At 44.8% G+C, this 12,925-nt stretch overlaps 1 protein-coding gene across 1 annotated transcript in view; it reads left to right on the forward strand.

The window, feature by feature from the left end:
• The first annotated feature begins 556 nt into the window (after positions 1-556).
• MB21D2 (Mab-21 domain containing 2) overlaps positions 557-12,925 on the forward strand; it is a 126,274-nt gene continuing 113,905 nt past the window's right edge. The window contains exon 1 of the mRNA XM_066347559.1: positions 557-824. Coding sequence (XP_066203656.1) covers positions 614-824 — 211 coding nt within the window. The 5' untranslated portion in view covers positions 557-613. The remainder of the gene's footprint in view (positions 825-12,925) is intronic.

Raw genomic sequence — 12,925 nt, forward strand, 5'->3', positions numbered from 1 at the left:
GAGGTAGACTTCCTTCTAGAATGCGCCTGGCAAGCCCTGTCCCCCAAAGGGGTGTAGGTAGAGAATGAATACGTGCACACCTCGCACGTCTGCCCGAGCACAGATTGGCAAGAGGCACAGGCTCGCGGACCTCTCATTTATTTATTTTTTTTCCTTCCACTGGGTGCGCTGTCCCTTTAAATAGGGACGCTGGCACTGGCTCCGTAACACGGGAGCCGGCAGCTTGTTGATTTCAGAGCTGGTGAATTTCACATTGTTTCCACTTCACGTTCCTCGCCCTGGGGGAGGCTCGGGTTGGCACTACCGCCGCTACCGGCTCTGCCAGCGAGGACCAGAGGAGGGCAAGGACCTGCAGTATCGGGGCGGGCGTGGGGCCGCAGGAAAGGGTGTCGGGGCCACACACGCACCCTCGCTGCAGTCCAGCTCCTCCCGAAGCCCGGACGCAGGTAGCGCACCAAGCCGAGACCGCCCGCCCAGACGCCCGCCCTCCAGCCCGCCCACGGGTCGGGGCCACAGCCCCGGAGCCGGCGAGGGGAGGAGGCCCAGGGGGGCGGGGTGGGGGGCGGGGGTGGGTGCCGCTGCCGCCGCGGAGCTGCTCCTCGGCGCGTTTTGCATGAAGATGGCGGCTCCCACCGCCAGCAAGGCAGTCTCCCTGGGCTGTAACAACAAGCCTACGTTCCCGGAGCTGGATTTCAGGTCCGGAGCTCGGGTGGAGGAATTGAACAAACTCATCCAAGAATTCACGAAGCACGATCAGCGGGAATACGACGACCAGAGAGCGCTGGAGATTCACACAGCCAAGGATTTCATCTTTTCCATGCTGGGTAAGAAGGAAAAAGGGGGAGGTGTGTATGTGTGTGTGTGATGGAAAGCGGGGTAGGGAACCCATGGCCCCCTTCTCGCGCCCGCTTTCCTTCTTGGTTTCCTGCCCGGAGCCGGGTGCCTGGGGTATAACCCATCTCAGTTCCTTCTCCCTCCTCTTTCTCCGCTACAAGCAGAGCTGTCTTATTCCCCACCTTACTCTACTTTGCGCCGGGTCCCTTTTCCCTCCTAGTTCACTGACTCTTTTGTTAATTTCTCACCGGCCAGGGCTGGTGGGCAGGTGAAGTGTTCGTGGTGAAACGTATCACTGGAGGCGGGGGGGGGGGGGGGGCGAGTCCCTGGAAGCATCGTGGTCCAGGTGAGACCCAGCGGCGCCTTTCAGTTAAGGCATTTGGCTCGGGAGACTCCGACCTGCGCCGTCCCAGTGCCGACTTCGAGTCCGCTCCCGAGCTTGGGACCTGGGGATATAGCTTGGGGCTCTGGCTCGGCGCCCGAGCGACAAGTTGCTTCTCTAGTCTTGCGGCGCGGCGCTGTCCTGCCAAGCCCCCGGTGGCCAAACTTGTTGGGTGTTTCCTAGTAACCCGCTGAAGTAAGCTGGGCGCCGGGAATTCTTGCAACTTTGATTTGTAAGACGACTTCCCATTGAAGCGGTCGGAAGCATTTCCGGAGCTCAGCCAAGGTGGCGGAGCTGGGAATTCCTATCTCCCTGACTCCACGGGGCGCAGGTCCCCTCCTCTTTGTGTGCTGTCCGTGCGCTGGCCGAGAGAGATGACCTGAGATTCGAACCTGGGAGACGTCGGGGGTTAGAAATACGCCACCAACTACTATCCCCTACCCGGCACCGAAAGGTCCTTAAAGTGATAGTTGAATGGTGAAAGAAAATAGTGGAGCCTGGCTTGGGAGACCGAACCCTCCTCAGGTGTCTCAGTGTTAGGATTATTGTTGCTAAGGTGTAGTATGATGGTTCGCTGTTGGGAGCCTCCCTTGCAGCTGGCGACTCCAGCAGTGCTACCCTGGCCGGCTGCAGTACGTCGCCTGGTGGTTAACATCCCGCGGAACTGTGATCCTGAGTGTGGCGCTGCCCTAACGCGTGCCTGCGCTCCACAAATACATCCTCGGCCAATTTCCCAGGTAGTGGAAAATTTGATTGAAAAGGTCTTGGACCTTAGAGGAAGACAGACCTTTTGTCTTTCTCCTGCCATCTACTTGGATTTCTGCCGGCTGTCGTTCATGGTTCTATTGTCGGGGTACCCTTTTCCCTCGCGGTTTTCTTCCTCCCCACAGCCCAAGATGGGGGGGGGGGGCGGGGAGCGGAGTAATACAGATAGAATGTGTGGACTCCAGTAGTAGTAGCAATGCTTTCAGAAGTTGGGTAAAACATGTTAAAACTTGGGGCTGGATTTCTTACCTTTTACTCCACACTTCCCCAACGTATCCTAGACTGTGTTGGGGGATTGTAAAACTCTTTGTTGAGACAGTCGATAATTCAACTCTTTAGATGAATATGTTTTTGTTTTTTTAAACTCCCAAACCTGGTGGGAGTGAGCTTCCAGAGGGAAGCTTACAAGTGTGCAAAGCTAGCAGGTCTGAAAACCTGCGCACAGTGGTTGTGGCACAGTGATTGTCGGGAGGGTGGTGACATAGTTGAGGGGTTCAGAGCAGTTGTTTAAGTTGCTTAATGATGGCCTTTGACATAAATAGTGGAATTCTGCCATTGTGTTGTTACGTCCCCTGGGGTCAGTTCTGATGTCTCCTACCCTAAGTCATTCACTTAAAGGATGCTGGGTCTTGGAACAGAAAATGGGAGCATGTGGGAAGGGGTAAGTTTAAATATCCAGCACATTAGGAGCCTCTGTGCTACCCCCACAGCTGGTAACACTGAATTAACAAATCCTTTATCCAGCTATGAAGGGTGTCTTATTTTTGGGTGCTTAATTTACATGTGCTTAATGGCACAAGTGGCATTGTGCAGACAGGTGAACTAAATTCTCTATTCTTTTTTACTCAGTTGACCTTCAAAAAAGTATTTCTTGCCCCCTGGGAATTTGATGGTTACACATGCAGGAGAGAGAAACCAGGAGAGTGTGTCATGTAAGCCTTTTGCCCCTCTGGACACTAGCAGGCAGATGGTGAAATGAGCTTGCCTGTGAGCGGTGCTGCATTCATTTGTGAGTTCCTTGCTTTCCTTAATGAGGTGCTGGCTGCTCTAGACCAGTGGTCCCCAACCTTTTTTGGGCCACGAACCGGTTTAATGTCAGGAAATATTTTCACAGACCAGCCTTTAGGGTGGGACAGATAAATGTATCACGTGACCGAGACAAGCGTCAAGAGTGAGTCTTAGATGGATGTAACAGAGGGAATCTGGTCATTTTTTAAAAAATAAAACATTGTTCAGACTTAAATATAAATAAAACGGAAATAATGTAAGTTATTTATTCTTTCTCTGAGGACCAGTACCAAATGGCCCATGGACCAGTACCGGTCCGCGGCCTGAGGGTTGGGGGCCACTACTCTAGACAACTGAAAGTTTGGAGAGACAGTGAGGGTCCCAGTGTGGATTTACTTTTTCTAAAGTGAATTTTCGCTTGGCATAAAAACCAAAATCTCTTTCTGTGCACTTTGTTTCACTTGCCACAACCTTGAATCTTTCATGAATATGCAAATGAGGTATCTTAATAACCCTCAGCTTGTTAAGGTGTCACTGGGGTGGCACCAGGCCTTTATTTCCTGGAGTTTTTTTTTTTTGGGGGGGGGGCATGAATCCTCTTGGCTTTGTTCTGCCTCTGAGCTGTACCTGAGGATTGTTAGCAGCTTAAAAACATTATCCCTTCACACGGAATGGAATGGCAGAGCAGTTTTGTGCAAGCCTCTTTAATGGAGCTGTGGATGAGCGATCTCTCTGTTTAGGCAGTTAGCAGCCACTTTCTATGTAAGATTGATTGTAAGCCGCAACTGAAGTCCCCTGTACTTTACCCCCCAACTTCCTAAACCCATTTTAGTTTTTCTAGTTTGGAGGCAATATATGCAGAAGAGCAAAGTGGTGATAGACATTTGCTGTCATCAATGGCCTTTTTTTTTAAACTTATTTTTTAATTTTTAATTTTTTAATTTTTTATTTATTCATTTTAGAGAGGAGAGGGGGAGAGAGAGAGAGAGAGGAGAGAGACAGAGAGAGAGAAGGGGGGAGGAGCCTGAAGCATCAACTCCCATATGTGCCTTGACCAGGCAAGCCCAGGGTTTCGAACCGGCGACCTCAGCATTTCCAGGTCGACGCTTTATCCACTGCGCCACCACAGGTCAGGCATCAATGGCCTTTTAGCAGCAAGAAATTCCACTGTCCTATCCAAGCTGGCTTCTGCCTAGGCTGTGGAGTTAATCTGAACCTGCTGGTGGTCACTGTGTTCTCCATGACCTGTCCTGACAGTCTCAGTGTGTACAGAGGTTTGGATTCTTTTGGGAGGCAGGTTTTCTGGAAACATCTAGACTCCTTATTTCTCTATACCTTGGTCTTTTAAGAAAGTGATTACTATTATTATCTGGTTAATCTTTGAGAGCCCAGATTGTGTGAGAAGCTGACTGTGCATAATAAACACCATTTATCAAAATTCAGGGAAATTGCCATAGTTCATTAATGTTATAATAATATTTGGTATTTGCATAATGTCTCTGCCAGCTCCTTTGTTATCTTCATTCCCTAGCGAGGTCGGGTGGAGACTGGTTGTGCCCCCATTGAACAGATGCAAAATCCGGGCCATGCAGAAGTTAGAGAAGCCAGGAGGGAGAAAAGCAGTCACTTAGACTGCCTACAGTCCCAATGGTCAGTACCAGGGCATGATTATTAGAGTAGCTATAAATTACTGCTTGCCTTCTCCATGCCAGGAACTTCACACAACCTTAGGAGTAACATGTTCACATTACACAGATGATACTGAAATTTACTGGGGTTAAGAATCCATAGGTCTAAGGCCCTATGGCTAATCAATGGTAGAGATGTTGCTACAACATATATTGGCTTGACTTTGACGTGTTCCTCTTATACTTGAGACAATGCATAATAAGTGAGTTAAGTCCAGAGGAAAGTCTGTGTTTTTTTAAAAAAATTACTGCCTCTTCTTTCGAGATTTTGTTTCTGATTTCAGCTATAAATAATAGGATTATCCAAGCAGCATCTGAGGTGATTTCTGGAGCGGTCTGAGTTCAAGTATCTTGTTCCACAATAAAATCATTTGTTTGAATTTCTGGTTAAGAAAATGATGACCATTGAAGGTTAAAATCTGTACCAATTCCAGTTTGCCTCTTGCTGTCTGAGTGGTCTTAATTCTTTCATTTGCTAAACATGAGTAACAGTAATGCATCATTTCAGAATAATGTGTGAATGTGAAGTTACTTCATTAACGGAAAAAGAATGTATACATGAATTTAATATTTATTTCAAGAGATGGGCATTATTAGGAAATCTGGTGAATTTAAACTGGAATTATATCTGTATTTTGGTATCAGAAAAAACTGTGGAGTGGAGGCAGCCCGGGAGAATATAGGCTCTGGGTGTAGAGGGCATGGTTAATTCTATGTGCATTGGCATTTGTTTAAGCTCATACTGTGTGCTGGCCATTATGCTAGCTACTTTGCATAAATCCATTAGTTCCTGTAATTTTCTTCCAACAACTTTGTAAGGACACATATTATCATGCCTGTTTTGGAAGTGAAGTAGGTAGTCTTTTCTCCTTTTTAAGATGAGAGACTGAGGCTCAAAATGCCCAGGTCCCCTCCACTTTGCTAGCAATCTATTTCATCACTCTTGGTTCAGACAACCAAAAAGGCCCCACTCCCTGGGGAATGCTATGTCAGTAGCCTACTTACCCTGTAGGAGCAGGGATGATTTCTCTTTGTGTACCTCTTTCTTTCCCTCTCTTACTTGCATGCATTTACTAAATACAGGGATCTTATACTGCTTGCAAACGGTATGCAGGGTCCTTAGGACAAAATAGTGAGCCATAACTCACTTTTTAACAATTCAGAATCTCTGGTCCCATTTCAGATCTATTGAATCAAACTCCCTAGAGATCCCCCAAACTGGTTGCTCAGCACTTCGACATCCTGTCCTGTGTTAGACCCGATGTCATGCATTCTCTGTTCAATCGAGCTGCTCTTAGCACAATGAGCATGAACTCACTTGACTTTGGAGACTAGAGCCAGGCTGCTGAGCCTAATGAGCAGATAGGGCTGCTGGTTACTGGAACTGGAGGTCTTTCTTCCACCTGGGGAGAGGCCGGGAGACATAGTGATCGAGACGATTAGGGTGTGCTCTGTATCAGAGGTTGTAATAAGTCTTTACATCATTGTATCATGTAATTATCACCATACTGCTTGGAAGTAAAGAACTGCCTCGAACCATCGGACTAGAAAAAGTCAGGAATTTCCCCAAGTTTACCAGTAGTAAGTGATATGGCTAATGCAAACCTTTGCTTTTAACAATGACACTAGGAGTGGCAGGGACCTGGTTGTAGTCCCAGCTCTTCCAGTTACTTGCTGTGTGACTTTGGGCAAGTCACTTAACAAACTTTGAGCCTCAATTTCTGAATATGTAAGTTGGGACTAATAGTTACAGTCATGTGTCATTTAGCAACAGGGATCTATTCTGAGAATTGCATTCTTGGGTGATTTTTCTTATGCAAACATCATCATAAAGTATACTTAAAAGAAGTCTAGATGGGATAGCCTACTACATACCTCGGCTATATGGGATATAGCCTTGTTGCTCCTAGGCTACAAACCTGTGCAGAATGTTACTGTACTAAATACTGTAGGCAGTTGTAATATAATAGTATTTGTGTATCTAAACATACCTAAACATAGAAAAGGTACAGTAAAAATACAGTATAAAAGATTAAAAATGATACATAGGTATAGGACACATGATAAATGGAGCTTGCAGGAGAGGAAGTTTCTTCGGGTGAGTCAGGGTGAGTCAAGTAATGAGTGGTCAGTGAATGTTAAGGCGCAGGATAGTACTGTATACTGCTGTAGACTTTATAACCACTGTACACCAACATCACCACACACACACGAGTAAGGAAGGCATTGTACTACCACATTATGACAGCTACAATGTCACTAGGTGATAGGAATTTTCCAGCTCCATTATAATCTTATGGGACTGCCTCATTGATGGAAACATTCTTATGTAGTACATGATTACCTACCTTGTAATGCAGGTATATTAAATTCTGAATCTGAAAAGTTTTATGCAGTACAAAAGAAGGACATTTCTGAGTTCTAGTACCAGCTTTATTTTGTACTCTGTAGTGTGTGTTATTCTGAATAAAGTCTCCTAACTTCTTTTGAGCGTCTTTTTGCCCATTTTCCAGTTTTAGAAAATAACAAAAACAAAAGTAAGCTCACTCCCAAATTCTAATTATGTCAATATTTGATGTACATTTTCTAGACAGACAGCTATGTGTATATGCTTGCTTATACCCACTCATTCTTATAAAGTTTTACATAATAACATTCATATTGGATATGGGTTTTTTGATAAATTTATCAATATACTGTCATCTACATGCTTTTGAAAAGAAGGTATAATTTGAAACCTGTGGAAAGATATTCTTGTAGCTTCTTTCATTCATCTTTTACTCCAAAAGAAGATACAATTCTGGAACTTAGAGCACCTTGTGTGATTTAATAATTGAGGATGATGAACCTTGGTATTGGTGACTTCTGAGGGTTTTACTGTCTGTGTCTTTGCATGCTTTACATCAGGGGTCCCCAGACTTTTTACACAGGGGGCCAGTTCACTGTCCCTCATACCATTGGAGGGCTGCCACATACAGTGCTCCTCTCACTGACCACCAATGAAAGAGATGCCCCTTCCGGAAGTGTGGCGGGGGGCCGGATAAATGGCCTCAGGGGGCTGTAGTTTGGGGATGCCTGCTTTACATGGTTGCATAAGACTATCCCTATTCCTCACTTTCTTTCTTTGCTTAAGCTGTTTTCTCTATCAGGATTTCTTAACCTGGGCCCATGGAAACAATAGCAAAGTGTATTTGAATGGTAAAAATTACATCTTTATTTTTATTAACCTCTAACTGAAATATGATATTTTCTTTCACTATAAATGTGGATAACAAACCATAGTAGTACTTGTGTTTTTTGCTTTGGTTGCCAGCAGAAATCACAGAATTTTTATTTCACATTAAAGTTGTTACAGAGATCTCAAAACATCATTCATTGCTGCTTTCAAATGATGGTGGCTATTTGATTTGCTACTGGACTTTATTTACTGTATTAGTGAAGAAGCACATATAGGACTCTATCACAAATTTATTTTTAAATGAATTTTGTGTTTTAATACTATTTTCTTTGAATTCCTTTGTAATTTTTTCATATTCATGTAAAGATGTGATTTTTTTGGTCAGGGTTCACTGGTTTTTCCAGCCTGTCAAGACGTCTTTGTCATAGAGGCTTTTCAGAGTCTCAACTTCTAAAGATGCCATTCTGACGCCGTATCTCTGCTTTGTTTTGTTCTTCCAGCTCAAATGCCACTTGACTCAGGAAGCTTTCCTCTGTCTCCGAGAAGAAAACAACTTACCTTTCCTCCATGTTTTCCTAACCCCTGATCCCCTTTTATATCTCTTAGCACTTTCTTGCCACACCCTAGGTTAAGAAGACTCCCTGGCTCATTCATCTTTGCAGCCTCCACTGGGGTCATGTGCAGAATAGGTGCTCACAGTGTTAAGTGACTTGATTCACTTTTAAAGAACCCTTCTGTGTGAAGCTTATTTCAGGCTCTGTTTAAGGAATGAGCACTTTCTGCCGTTGTCTCTTTATGATCTTCCCTTTTCTCTAAGCCATGCTGTATCATCTTTGCTGGGGTCAGGAAAATCTTGATCTGATCTCCTGTGCGGTAGTGGAGTTTTTTTTCTGCATTTCAAGAATAATGTCCTGAAGACTTGGGTAGTTTAAGAAATGTCCCAAATGATTGGTATGATTTGTTGACTGAGAGCAGTAAACAACAGTGACCTATGGGAGTGTCTTCTTTCTTGTAGACCCTTCTTTTCTTCCACGAGCATCTAGTGTACTCATAGACCTCTCTCATGCCATACTTGGGGCCTCATGGAAAGCGGAGAAAGCATAAGTTGTCTTTCTCATGGGAGGTGTTCCATTGTGCTTATCAGTCAGCCTGCAAGTGTTCCCATGCCTACAGGACTCAACCCAGATGGGAAGTGTTTTCTTCTGCAGCACACTGCCTGCACAGAGCCTCTCTCCTGTCCTCCCCCTTCCCCTTCCCTCAGAGACCAGAAGGGGGAGAAGTGCGAAGCTTCAATTTGTTGTTGTATTATCACTTTAGTTGTTTATTGACTGCTTCTCATATGTGCCTGGCGGGGGGAGGGGACTTCAGCCAAGCCAGTGACCCCTTGCTCAAGCCACTGACCTTGGGCTTTAAGCCAGCGACCATGGGATCCTGTCGATGATCCCGTGCTCAAGCCAGCGACTTCGCATTCAAGCTGGCCAGCTGGCACTCAAGCCAGTGACCTCAGGGTTTCGAGCCTGGGACTTCGGTATCTTGGGTTGATGCTCTATCCACTGTACCTCCGCCTGGTCAGGCCTGTGGGCTTTCTTATCTTCCTGGAACCTTTCATAGGTTGCTGGGGTCAGTCTGTATTCTCAGACAAGGCAAGGGTAGCAGCTTTCATTCCTCTCTGGGCTTTTCTCCCCTCCTCCTCTTGAGGCTGACTGATTGTGGAATGGGTAAGTACATGCCCTATAGGGATGCATTCTCCATATCTGATTGTTAAGCTCTTCCCTGCTGGTTTTGTGGGCCTGTGTCAGTTTCACTATGGACTTGGGAAAGAACTTTCCAGCTGAGTTATTTCTTTAAGGTCAGTTTATAATTATGCCATATGTGAGGCATCTCTCCAGGAAACAGCTATCTGTTTTTGGTCCACTTAAGTGCCTTTTCATGAATTCCCTCTATACAGGATAAAGAGGCAGATGACTAGGGCCAGTGCTGTTAAGAATAAAGCTGGCATGGGGAGCTGTTGTTCAATTTGTTTATTTTTTACATTTTTTCCTCAACACAAGAAGCCATGATTACTATTTGTGAAATGAGTGAGGTCAGTAGTGGGAGTTGGTATAAGTGTTGTTTAAGTTTTTGTTTCTTCTGACAAGTATTTGAAAATCTGCAATGTGCTGCATGGGATGGTGTTAAGTATTCAGTATTCACTCATTAATTCATAAATCCTTTCAACATATGTTGTAGTACCTATCAGGTACTAATGTAATTACTGTGATACAATTACTGTCTTAAGTGCACAGAATGGTGAATAAGAGAAGCAAGATCACTTCCTTTATAGGACTCCTGCTCTCTGGGGAATGAATGTGAGAAGATTGAAGCACAAGAATAAATTGGGCTGTGTGCTATAGAAAACCAAGGCAAAGAGCATTGTGATGGAGGGTAACTGGGTAGGGCGGGGTGAGGACTGGGGGAGAAGGCCTCTTTAACGAGACATTGAGATGGAAGGATAAGAAGGAGCTAGCCACCTGAAGACTAGATGGACACGTGTTCCAGGTGGACAGGGCAGCGTGTACAAAGGCGCTGACGTGGGCTTCAGGCTTTCAAGGCTGCTTAAATGATAGCATGTCTGATTTGACCTCTAAAGGAGGGATAGTCCATGTTCAGATCAGACCCAGGGTGGAAGGAATGGGCGGCCTGCCTTGCAATGAGTGACCTTCTTGCAGGTGGGGTTCTCTAGGTGGGCCCACTCTTCGGTTTGGCTCTTGTTCATGGCACTCAGGGATTGGTGGGGAGGGAAACTGTGTGGAAAGGTTGGGTTACAGGTCCTCAGAAGGCCCTTTGTAGTGATGTGATTCTGATTTTACCAGATAGCCCTAGGTTAGAACCAGTGAGTTCCACATTAGATGATTTATGGGCAAACACCAGTTTTCATGGGATAATAATAAGTATTTTATCTAGTCCTCCACAGTTTACAAAATAACTTCAATATGCATAATTCTAGTTTTGACTTCTCACAACAACCATATGAAGTGGATATTATTTTATCTATTTTAACACAGAAAGAAATTGATGGTCAAGAGAAGTTGAGTAACTCACTCAAGGTCACTAAAGGGTTGAAATAGGGTCAAACTCAAGTCTTTTAAAGGTTACCCTAATTTTTTTTGTGTTATGCTAAGTCTAAAAACCTTCTCCCTAAGCACCCACCCTGTCCCAGTGTGTGGAAGGAGGCTTTCTGGTCCAGAGAGAGGCATGGGGGAAGGACCAAACCAATAGATTACTAGTCTGCACGTGTCTGTTATTGGTATTCAACTTGTAAGCACTTTTCTAGGCTGCTTCAAGATCACCCTTTTAGCAGCCACAGCTGTTCTTATAGCAGCTGCTTCTGTGCATTGTGATTAATAAAGGAAACTCAACAGTTTGTTCTTTTAACTGTGCCCTTGGTGTATGCTGCCTGATGTCTCACAGGCTGTGGTACTCATTTGGAATGATACAATACTCCTGGCATTAGGGCCCAAGGGACTCAAGCCCTGTGGTGAGAAGGGGTAGTCTGTCCATCTAGATGGGAGCTGGTGAGCCAAAGGCCCACCAGGATAGGACAGAGAGGAAAATGGGAGTGACATGCAGCTCAGTAAACGGCGACTGGTTCTTGTGGATAGAGTCAGGGACATCTGGGAGCAAGGGTGTGCACTGGGGAATGAGATCACCTTTTACCTCTTTTTTCTTTCTATTTATTTATTTGAGAGGAGGGGAGATAGACTACCACATGCACCCTCACTGGGATCTACCCGGCAACCCCCATCTGGGGCCGATGCTTGAATCAACCGAGCTATCCTCAGCACCTGAGGCTGAAGCTTGGACCAACTGAGTTACCCTCAGTGCCCAGGGCTGATGCTTGGACCAGTCAAGCCACTGGCTGTGAGAAGGAAAGGGAGAGGGGGAGGGGAAGAGAAGCAAGTGGTCCCTTCTCGTGTGTGCCCTGACAGGGGGTCAAACCCTGGACTTCTGCATGCCTGGTCAGTGCTCTACACACTGAGCCAACTGGCCAGGGATATCTTTTTTCTAAAAGGGGTCACTGCTCTCAGCCCCTGCCAGGTGTTCCTCTGCTGCAGGCTGTCTCTACCTTTGCTTGTTGAACAGATTGCCAGCTCCTCTTCTGGAGTTTCTGATTTAACAGGTCTGGTATCCAGCCCTAATAATTTATATAGTGAGTTTCTAGGTGATGCAGCTGCTGCTGGTCCAGAGCCCGCACTTTCCGAACCACTACTTAAGGCACCAGGGCTGATAGAACTTTGGATGTTTTAAGAGACCTGATAAAGCTAGGTAGTTATAGAAAATCTCCAGATTTTTAAATATTGAGAATAAAATAAAATATTAAAGGGTGGTTTAAAACCATAAGTCAAACAGAACACTGTGGCTGCCAGTATATCACTTCTGATCTGAATATTTCTAGGGCAACCTTATGCTGTCGGCTCTGGAGGCCCAGAGAGGAGCAGTGGTTCAGTTCAGTCCATAAGCGTACAGTTAGTTTCGGGGCAGAGTAATAGCTAGAACCGAAATTTCCTATTTACCAAGTGTGTGTGTATATGTGTATGCACACGCCGGTGTTAGTCCTAGCATAATGGCTCCCAAATATTCCCTTTGAGTAGAAAAGTATGTCACAGTGAAAATAACTAGGCATAGTTCTTAGTATGCTATATATATTACACTGGGGAACAAAATTTTTGTTGCATCCACAAAAACACTTGTTCTTACCTAATTCGAGTGTGCTGATCTCAAATCTGACATTAGTTTTTTTCTGTAAGCTACAGTTTTTTTGCGATTCAAGATTTTAGGTTTTTATCTTATTGTAAAATTTTCAACATTTAGTTTAACATAATGAAGTAGAATGTCTTCTTGGGCATGATCTTTGTAAAAATATAATAATTTATATAATGCAGTAAATACACTAATACACTAAAAGATATGATTATATCAGAATTTGTCTATAATTTCGAAATAGAACATATTAAAACACTTATTTTAATCACAAAATTTGCGCATAACTTATTTAAATTCTATTCAGGCAAAAATTTGCGTTTGTAGCTC

Source organism: Saccopteryx leptura, chromosome 8, assembly GCF_036850995.1.
Source record: "Saccopteryx leptura isolate mSacLep1 chromosome 8, mSacLep1_pri_phased_curated, whole genome shotgun sequence".
Lineage (NCBI taxonomy): Eukaryota > Metazoa > Chordata > Mammalia > Chiroptera > Emballonuridae > Saccopteryx > Saccopteryx leptura.